The 11,573-nt window shown below is 32.9% G+C and overlaps 1 protein-coding gene across 1 annotated transcript in view; it reads right to left on the bottom strand.

Annotated features, from left to right (window-relative positions):
* Nucleotides 1-9,367: 9,367 nt before the first annotated feature.
* Nucleotides 9,368-11,573, bottom strand: part of LOC110025540 (probable protein phosphatase 2C 60) — a 15,484-nt gene continuing 13,278 nt past the window's right edge. Inside the window, 2 exon segments of the mRNA XM_020726088.1 lie at nucleotides 9,368-10,009; nucleotides 10,012-10,042. Coding sequence (XP_020581747.1) covers nucleotides 9,786-10,009; nucleotides 10,012-10,042 — 255 coding nt within the window. The 3' untranslated portion in view covers nucleotides 9,368-9,785.

The raw sequence follows: 11,573 nt of genomic DNA on the forward strand, positions 1-11,573 counted from the left end.
AGGGAAATTAAGCTTCAAAAGATCAAATATAACCATCCTCAGAAGAAAAAGTTGATCTGCTCTCTTCACTTGATAGGGGGAGAAGAACAAAACAAGTAAAATTCAAGATCCTGTTTTATAGCGAAGACCCAATGAGTAATCACCAGTTTCCGTAACCACCAGCCGCAGTCAATAATCGACCTCTGTTGCCATCGGCCAACATTAACCACCGTCCTCCATAGCCACCAACGATCACCGACCATCACCAGTCATCACCACTTGTCGCTGCCAACTATCGACCACTGACCATTGGTGATTAGTGCTCTCAATCTTTATAATATGACAACAATTGTTATTGAATTTCTTAATACTTGTATTTCTTAACAAGTGTATTTTTCAGTATAAAATTGTAGTCTCTATTGTGAGAGAAGAGTGTACCTTTATGCTAACACATATACTGCATTATTTTGATTAGGCTAAACCACATAAGTTTTATCATTTTCGGGTAATTCCACATAAAAAATGTTGATGTTTACCCGCAATCTTTTTTTTTTTAGTGTATTGCATCTCCTTACAACACCAAGACATTAAATCATCACTCTACTGTTATGAATTTTCCTGGCAAAACAGTTATAAATGAAAATATTAAACTTTAGGTGCTAAATATGTAAATACATGAGAGTTGTGTGGTATGTATGTAAATTTCCTTACTTTTAAATCAAAAAACGAAGCAGCTTTTTAAACCTGCCTGGACGAATATTAACGTGCTCGGCGAACGAGGCGGAAGTATATTTGTTCAGCCATATCTGGAGCGAAATTATTTTGTACTCAAATTTGATATTAACATTTATAACATATTGGTGGTATAAATTAGAGCTGTTAAACAGCTCATTGTTCGCGAACAGTTCATATTTGATTTATTAAATAACTCATATTTGATTCGTTTGCTAATCAAATTAGCGGAACACGAACAATATTTTTGCGCTTGTTCGTTCGTGGTTGGATCGTTTTAGATCAAAGTAATTATATATATATATGAAATTAACAATTAAAAGTAGAATAAAAAAAATATTAAATTTTATTTAAATGAATAATTTTATATAAATAATAAGATTTAAATCTCGCTTTACCTTTAACATCCCACCGTTGTGCTATTTTGGTTGTCAAAATGACTCATTGTTCGTAAACAACTCATGTTAACACAAACAATGATATTTTTTTAACACGCAAGCTGAACCTAAGCTCGGCTCATTCACACCCCTGACGACTGCATGATTAGGGTTGTCAAAATGACTTTTAAATCACGAACACCTCATGTTTGACTCACTAACTAAATGAGGCGAACACGAACAAAATTTTTGTGTTTGAAATATAAACGAGTCAAACACGAACAGTGATATTTTTTGATGAGCCGAACACAAGCTGTTTCTAGACTCCCTCGTGGTCGAAAAATTATTCCATACGTGCAACGTATGGAAGCCTGCATGCGGTAGCCAATTATAAAATGTCACATGGAATCCGACTCTACTATTACAAAATATGTAAATTCCTTATTTTTTAACTCCTGCGGCCTGACCCGACCTCTTTTTTCGGAAAATGAAAAGCATAAAGGCCCTTTCCCGGGTTTTCCCCCCACTTTATTTTCGCACTTTAGGGTTTGGAGCTGTCGAAATGGATTGCTCTCTGGACGAAGACAACGACAATGACTTCCAGATCCAAGTGAGTTTAGCTTCGCTCAGAATGTTTTTTTGATCTTAAAGACATTGTTGCAGTTTAGGTTCTAGGGTTTGTGCGAATTTTATTTTTTGATTTAATGGATACTTCTGGCATTTATCTGGGTTTATCAGAGGTTTGATTAGTTGATTTAATAATTACTTTAATTGTTTATCAGAGGGATACTTCTGACAATTGTCTCATTACTTGTGTTTAACTAGTTTTTTCTCTGGGTTTATCAAAGTATTACTTTAGTGGTTTTCAGTTTATTCGAAGTTGTTGTCGTTGTAACTATTTTTGTTTTGCTGACATTTAGTCCTAGGTAATGATTTTAAGTATTACCACGGTATTATCTTGACAGTATTCTCATGTTATTTTTGTTAATGAGGGATGTTGGTGTTATTATGAGGCTATTGTGGTATTATTATGGTTTTATTGTTGTGTCATTGTACTGTTGAAGATAGTTTTGTTGCTGCATTTTTGTGGTTTTATTGTTGTGTGATTATGGTGTTATTGTCATTATTGTTTTAGTAGACGCACTTGTTTTACTATAACTTAAATCATTACATGTAGGAAAGGAATAACAAGGGTGAACAAGCCAAATATTGTATTTTGAACCATTTGATACAAATTTGTGGGCAATGTGACAGAGTTATTTAATGACTCATTGATAGCTTCGTTAGAATCATGAAGAAGCTGAAAATTGCAATATATGTAATATTCATTTTAGTGGAATGAAAAGTTCCTTGATTGCTCGGAAGAAATGAGATGGAGTTATTTAGTGATTCAGCTAATCTTGAAAGATAAGCAGTCAAAAAATCATTCACATCAATGATCTGTTGATTTTGATTAAGAGGAAGTTTCAGACTGTTCGCTCATCTAAAGTTGAGGTAATTATAAAATTTCGTGTCAATGGCAAAGATGTGATTTGTATCGGGTAAGTCGTAATGGGTTTGCTAAATTGTAGAAACAGAATAAAATGTAATTGTAAGTTATGATGTTTTGAACTTCTTAAGTCTCATGTGAATGGTGTTCCGTCAGGTGAACCAGTTGGAGCACCAGTCACATGAGACTTAATAAGTCCAAAACATCATAACTTGTAATAACATTTTATTCTGTTTCCACAATTTAGCAAACCCATTACCATGAATTACCCAATACAAATCACATCATCGACATTGGCATCAGATTATATAACTCCATGAACTTTAGATGAGCGAACAACCTGAAACTTCCTCTTAATCAACATTTAATCATTGATGTGAATGATTTTTTAACTGCTCATCTTTCAAGATTATATGAATCACTAAATAACTCAATCTCATTGCCTCCGAGCAATCAAGGAACTCTCCCTTTCACTCAAATGAATATTACATATGTTGCAATTTTCAGCTTCTTCACTGATTCTATTTGATTCTAACCAAGCCCTCAATGAGTCTTTAAATAACTCTGATCTCATTGCCCACGAATTTAACTAACAGAGTTGGAGCTTAATCTACATACCAACGGACCGACCTCCCCTTACCACATACTATTGATGTTTATTCGACTGTCATTGATGTATTAAACGGCGGTTATTGTTGTATGTTTCGTCATGTTTATTTGACTGCTTGTAATATCGTGGTATTATCAGTGAATTATTCGAGTATTATTACTTTATGTTTCGTTATGTAGTATTATTGTTTTGTTGCAGAGTGATTGGAGTGTTATTAACATTTCTGTTTATTAACATCGCGGTGATGTATTAGTATGGTTGTATTATGGTATTATTTGAGTTTTATTGTGGTGACATTGATGTTATTAGCTCCACGGTGTTTTTGTAGTGCATTGCGGTGTTATTATGGTTTTATTTTTGCGTTATTATGTTTTTATTAAGTCGAGTATCCGCAGTGGTTGCACTTCAATATTTTTACGGCCGTGTTTAGGTTGTATTCTAATATATTATTTGTTCAACGAGCGCTGGTTTTATTGAAATATTTCGCCAGAGATTTCAATCAAACCAGGCAGAGCGACAAAAATTTTATCAAGATTTTATCCACAGCGGTTGTACTTTGGTATTTTTACGGTTGTGTTTAGTTTGGATTCTAATATATTATTTGTTCCATGAGCGCTGGTTTTATTGAAATATGCCGCCACAGATTCCAATCAAACCAAACGGAGGGGCAGGAATTTTCACAAGGTTTTATCCGCAGCGGTTGTACTTCGGTATTTTTACGTGACAATAATAAACCCGTAATAAAATGACAAAATTATAATAGATCTATGCAATAATAAACCCATAATAACTCTTGAATAAAACGACAGTAATACAAAAGTCTGTTACAGTTTAAACAACAATAATACGATAATAATAACTCATGAATAAATAGTCTATTGCAGTTTAAACATTACATACAATGATAAACCCGTATTATGATAACACATTCTATATATTATCATCTATGTTCATTAATAAGCTCATATATGTCTTTGTGTGTTGTGTTTCAGAAAATTCCTGTTCATTGATAATAGTAATTAGTAAATGTCAGGAAAGAAGTATTCTTCAAAATAATGGAAATCGCAAAGAAAAAATTTCAGCAGCATCGAGTTCTCAACCTGACTAAAGTGATCCACCACTGAAAAAATGTTTGGATCGCATTCCAGAACACTATCATGACTTGAACCAGTATCTTTCTCATTTCATGTATACAATATTACATGTTAGCGAGTAATGTTTCAATGAATCAAAGCAGCACTTAAGATTATCGGTAACATTTACTTTTGGTTCTCTTGTTTTTTTCCCATTAGCCTTTTAGTCTTGAATTAGATATTCTTTTTGGGCACATCTTCGTGGGTTCATTCGCATTTCGCTCTTTACTCGGTGCCTTCTTCTTCTTTAATTTTGAATTTTCCTGAGGTTCTTGTCCACTCAGTGTGGCTTCGACATCGATTGGTAGTTTATTAAATGCCTCCAACACAAGCTTCTTGACAAGTTCATGACCTCGCGTTCTGGTGCCGATCTGGTATGCAAATTTATGAATGTGATTGAAATAGATGAGTCCACTTACAGAATTTGACAACATTTCTGACCCCTTACGATGTGCATAACCATAGTTGTTATATATGTCCCTTTTAGCATTAATAGACCACCGAAGTAATATATATTTATCAAGGATTTCTGTTACATTTTTATGCTGAAGAACCCTTTGAGCGTGAACACATAATAAGCCCATCATTTCAATTTTTTTACAACTACAGGTAATATCAGAATTACCTATGTCCAGTTTAACGATCCAGGGTCTGTCTCTGTCCTTATATTCGAGAGTTCAAATATGAAATTTTGAATCCATATTAGCGGAGCACTCCACAGCAAGCCCACACAAACCATGTAGAAGTTGTGCTTCAAACATTGAATATAACTTTCTTGTGTAAAGTATTGCAACCTGCCTCAACACGGGACTACTTTTACAGTGGGAGAAATTGCAGACTGCTGACATTTAAAATCTTCATCCTTCTCATTTCTTCTTTAAGATTTCATGACATTTTCAAGACCCAAAAACATTCAGTGAGGGTGTTTGTTGCCTTAGAGACGTCATGACAAATCTTATTAGTGGACTCATTTCTTTGCATTGATAGGATTCTCATTTCAAAAATTTATTTATTGAAGGCGGTTGACCACTTATGTATGATATTATACAATTCATCCAACCAAACATTCTCGTGTATGTTTCCTCTCTCAATCATTTCACCCCAATTTTCTTCGAGCTCCTCTTCTGAGTCACATCCGCTCAATCATTTATAAAAAAGATCATTGACTCTCTTGCTACCCACGCCACAATGAACTTTTGAAAATAATTTCTTATAAACGTGTCATTGACATAATCTATGTCTAGTGTGCGGAAGACACTCTTCAATGACTTTAGACATTGCTTGATCCTGATCAGTGATCAGTGAATATTGTTATAATATTGTTATTGGATGCTTGTTATCTGTTATATGGATAAAAGTTTTGAATAACCACTTGAATGATTCAATCGTTTCATCTGACAAAAAATCAACACCAAAGAGAACATTCTGCCAGTGGTGATTTATACTGACAATCGGAACACAACATAAATTGTATTTATTCAATCTATAACTTGTATCAAATATTATTACATCCCCAAAATAGTCATAATCAATCTTGAACATCCCATCGCACCATAAAAAATTCACCAAACAACCCGACTCATCAATTTGGAAGTTCCACGCAAACATTGGATCCTCTGCTTGCCGCGCAGTGAACAATTATATGAGAGAATTAACATCCCCTAGTTCAATTTGAACTCTTATCTCTCTTTGTATGAAATTATACACATCCCTCTTCGTGCACATCCCTCTTCCACATCCCTCTTCGTGCAATCAAGATTCTCCACTCCTCCGACCTCAGTAGTGAGGAATTTGAATGCATCGCTGGTTCTAATCCATGATTTTGTCATTGATTTGAGGATATCAGCACTGATGTCACACATCTTTCTGCTGGAACGTAATAGATGTTTGTCACTGTCCTCCGCCAACGGATGATTGTAACTTTCTATGAATTTCTTAACCGACAAGATGCCTTCTAAATCAACAACATATCAAATCATGGCTGGACAACCAATCCTTGTGTTCGCTCTTTTGAACATCATTGTGATTGTGTCCTTCAACTCTTTCTTGAAACCAACCTTACCACAAACAAAGTCTTTTGTCTTAATCTTCTTTGAATTCGGTCAGAAACCACTGTGGTCTTTTCGCACAGTAAATTCAATATGGTGTGCATATACACAATATCGTTCAGAGGCTTCCTTCTCATTGTGGACAACTGCATGAAACAATTTCTCTGTCTCGGGTGACTGTAAATTTAAACATCAGCATTAGCACCCCAGAATGAAATCAATACAAGACTACAATACATAAATCACACCATCATAATACCATAATATAACCCAAATAACGTCATTGCAATGCCAATGTAACAGGTCAATCAAATCCCGTTAAGAAATGTTACTAGCATCATCGTTAAAAGCCTATACTAGACACATACCACCGTGATAAAACCACAATAACACCCTGATAACACAATTATAACGTCAATATAAGAGTCCGATAAAACGTCTAATTAGATCAAATAACACTAGGATAACACCATGATAATACCAAAATAACACCACATTACCACCCCACCATATAGGGGACCTTACAGGCAAAAAACACCTGCATAACACCACAATAACACAAGCATAACACCATTAAACGTCAACATAATACACCAAAACAAAACCAAGTCAGCAGGTCTAATATTACCTTAATAACACTATGATACTATCAAAATAACAACAAATCTCCACGACAGTAACGTTACAAGCAAATGATATTGTAACACTTTGACACCTTTACGACGACGAGAATAGCTACCCATCAACCCCATCACGACGACGAGAACAACACTTAATTATGACAGTTATTTAACCCACTAAAACTATGAAGAACAATCAGAAATGAAAAACAATTCAAAAAACAACTAGTATAACACAATGATATTATCTAAATAACATCACGTCCCACCTTAACCGAAACTTAGCGTTACACGTCAAATAAAAACAGAGCAAACTTCATTAACAAAACAAATATTCCTTAAAACCTAAATCTGCAATCAAACAAGTATAACTTACCTGTCGAATTCCTTCTGTCGCATCTAAACTCAGCTCATTCTCATGTTTCTTGAGAATATTTTGAGATTCCAGCTCATTGTTATGTTTCTCGCAAGTATTTTGAGTTTCCAGCAACATTTCCTCGTCAAGAAATACTTCCATCGAATCAGGTCCACTGAATACGAATGAATCCTAAAAATACAACGAAATGATAATATCCCGAATCCCTATACCTAAAGGAGACAAAATACAACTTTTTTTCCAATTGGTGGGAAGCGAAAATGACAAAAGTGTGCTTTTTTTTGTGCTTGGGCGGGATTCAGGCTGGGTCGGGCTTAATATAATAGAGTTTTTAACCTAAATAATAATAATGAGGCCAGATTCCACGTGACATTTTCTAATTGGCTACCGCATGCAGGCTTCCATGCGTTGCACGGATGGAATAATTTTTCCTCGTGATCGGCTCGTTTACACCCCTACATGAAAAGATGTATTTCCTTTTTTTTTAATTAATAAGAGTGATATTTTTAATGTGATATTACTCTTATGCATGTAAAGATGAAAATTTAGTTGTTAGAAAAGCCAAAAACAAAAAAAAATGTGTGGTGTGTCCATAAATTGGGGATTAATTACGGGTTTAAACTCAACCCCCTTTGTTTTTTTTTTTTTTTTGGTGATTTTAAAGATTAAATTAGATTTCAGACTATGAAAGTTTTGTCATTAATTAGACAAATTATTGCATGTGTGTTTAGAACTAAATCATATCTGGGCGAGACTTTTGTCATCCCTACGTTTGTAGTAAACCTTCAATATCATATAATACACTACAAATTTTACCCTTTAAACATAAATATTTAATAATAATTTAATATTAGTTATATTTTTATGTTATTAATTTTATTTAAAATTGTTTTTAAAAAGTTTCAAGGAGTTGGTATTTTTTAATTTAAAAACTCGCTAGTTTTTTTATTTTTTATTTCGTTAACTCTAAGTTCAAATTCCACTAATGGCTATTTATTTTATTTTATTATTTTATTTTATTTATTTTATTTATTTTATTATTTTATTTTATTTTATTTTATTTTTTAGTTCGCTAACTCTAAGTTCAAATTCCACTAATAATTTAGAAACTTATTTTTAAAAATACTCGGAATTTTTGGGTGTTCTTAGTATTTTAAAAAATAATCATAATTTAATCATACATACAAATTATATTTTACTTCAAATTAAAACATAAAAAAAAATCATAATAACAATAATAATATTTTAAAAAATAAAAGTGATGCCAAACAGCCCTTATTATACATATTTTTCAGATTAATTGCATTTTTTAAGTGTTGTTTAGCTCCATTGCAGAAAATTTGCTTCATACCAACCTTTAATTAAAGTGAATTATAATGAAATTAGTTCATTTTGCATACTCATTTCATGTTAATTTAATTCTTATTTTCTTTGAACAGCAGTAGTTTCACTTTCATCAACCTCATTTATATACATGCCACCATTTTTATGACATATCTAACACCTACGCTTTCATATTTACATCGAGTCCAAAAAATTTTAATAGTACATCAAAAATACTACGATCACTAACTTTTTAAAATGAAATAAACCTTTTTATAATTATGGAAGGTTTATATAGTTATCTATTAATTCCTATGTTAGCATATCAAACACCTAAATTTCATTTTTTTCATATATATCACCTTATCCACGCATGAAAAGATCCATCATTTAAGAAAAAAAGTTAAAAAGTGATATTTTTTTATATGATATGTAAGATTCGACTGGAAAAAATGAAGAATAAATATGTTAGGTATTAGATGTGTAAATACATAAGAATTAGTTGGTATGTATGTAAATGCCCCTATAATTATTATAAGTAAAACTAATCTTCTAAGTGATCAATCTCTCACTTTACTATGATTCTATTGTTATCAAAAGCACAAGAAAATAAAATTAAAATTAACTTACTAAATTCCATAAAGGTGAGTTTCCAAAACAAAAACTAAATTCCATTCACTTTCTAATCAAACAAACACTTTTAAGTCACTTCTAAATAGAAAATATTTCAATTCGTTCAACATAATTATGGCGAAACAAATTGCCCCTAATGATAGTTAGCACTCGAACGCAACCCAGAACATTAGGATTCTTCACTTTGTTTCTAACTAATGTACAACATATTCAGGCATCATCTCTGAGCTCAAATTTACACATAAAAAAAGAGTAGTGTCAAAATAGTCTCCTGACTATTTCGAGCAATTTAAGTCCTAAAAATTAGTCCCTACTCTTTAAATTGAAGCTGAAATAGTCCTCTGTGGAGACTTTTCAGCTCATATTAGAAGAGTCTGAGGAACTTTGGGACTAAAATAACCTACTGCAAAGAGTCAGAGGACTATTTTGACACTTTTCTCCATGAAAAAAAAAACTATCATTTGCTTAACGGGAGCGACCGGGCCGCTTTAATGGCGCCGGAGAATTTGTGTGGATGCTTCCTCCTCTTAAAGAAACTGCTGAGCATTTCTTTGAGCTTGCACTGCTTGCGAGATTGGAGTCGAGGAACAGAACGGTTACCGTTATATCATCATGAAAGTAACGACGGACCTCACTGCCAATTTTCATGAGATCAGAGTATCTCATCTCCCTCTTCTTTGCAGCTTGAACATAGCAGCCTTGACAAGCCTCCTAGCAATTCCCTGCAACAATTCAGCAAACATTTTTTGATTCAGTGGAATTAAATATATAAACAACAAAACTAATAATGGATAGAAATTCTATCCCCAGTTCTTTGATTCAAAGAAGCCATAAAAAAGTTAATGTTTATGCGCGACAAAGCACCAAATAATGAATACATGAAAATATATGATGAGTTAGTTATTGCTACAGAAATATCCTTTAGATAATGATAGGAGCTTCAACAACAACGAAAACAACAATAACAACAACAACAAGCATTTATGCTACAAAGTGGGGTTGGCTACATGAATTTTTTTTTCTCCACTGTCCTATTGAGTGTCATATTTTCATTTAATTTTAATAAATTAAGATCATTTTTTATACAATATGCCCAAGTCTTTTTAGGTCTACCTCTATCTTTCTTAACATAAGTAGAATCTAAAACATCTACTCTTCTAACCAAAACATTAGATGGTTGACGTTTAATGTGACTGAACCATCTAAATATGACTATCTCCCATATTGTTTGTCACTGGAGCTACACCAACCCTTTTAGAGATGTATTCGTTTCGCATTTTGTCTCTAGATGTCAAGCTACTCATCTATCTAAGCATTCTCATTTCAGTAAAACTTAACTTAGTTTTATGCTTCTCTTTTAAAAGGCCAACATTCTGCACCATGCACCATAAAGCATTGCAGGAGCATTGCAGGTCTCACCACCATCTTATAAAATTTTTCTCTAAGTTTAAGCAGTACTTTTCTATCATACAATAGGCTCGATGCATTCCTCCACTTGAACCAACCAATTTGAATTTTATTAATAACATTTCTATCTATATCTCCATCACTTTGAACAATAAACCCAAAATATCTTCATGCTACAAAATTATTTGAAAGAATCTCAAGCATTACAATATATAAGCTCACACTTCTAGATCTAAATATGTCCATTAATGTCAAGAAAACTACTAGCAATAGTAGATCAAGACTAAGAGAGAGACAGACGGACAAAGTCGAAGAATTTTATTAGATTTCTGTCAAAAAACACAAGCTGATATGAAACAAGTCAATTAAGATGTGTTAGAATATGCTCATTCATTGACCTCCTATTTATAAGTTTTAGTTGTGATTTAGCCATATAAGAATGAATATATTTGAGTCTTAAAAATAAAATTAGATAATAAGCCAATTAAAACTTGTCAAAATGTTTGAATCAAATTAGCTTAAAGGCATTTAAGTACTTGTGGCAACTTTTTCTGTGTTCCAAGCTGACAACAAGATCCCTAAAGAAGTTGAGGAGGCTTTAAAGAAAACCAAGGGTGGAAAGTCTGTAGGACCTGATGATATCCCAATTGAAGTGTGGAAATATTTGAGAGATTTGAGAATTTCTTGGCTTACTAAACTCTTTAATATTATTTTAAAAACTAAAAAGATGCCTGAGGAGTGGAGGAAGAGTATTTTGATCCCCATTTTTAAGAATAAAGGGGATGCACAAGAGTGTGCAAATTATAGAGGAATTAAGTTGATGTGTCATACTTTAAAATTATGGGA

This window comes from Phalaenopsis equestris, unplaced genomic scaffold, assembly GCF_001263595.1.
Source record: "Phalaenopsis equestris unplaced genomic scaffold, ASM126359v1 Scaffold000301, whole genome shotgun sequence".
NCBI lineage: Eukaryota > Viridiplantae > Streptophyta > Magnoliopsida > Asparagales > Orchidaceae > Phalaenopsis > Phalaenopsis equestris.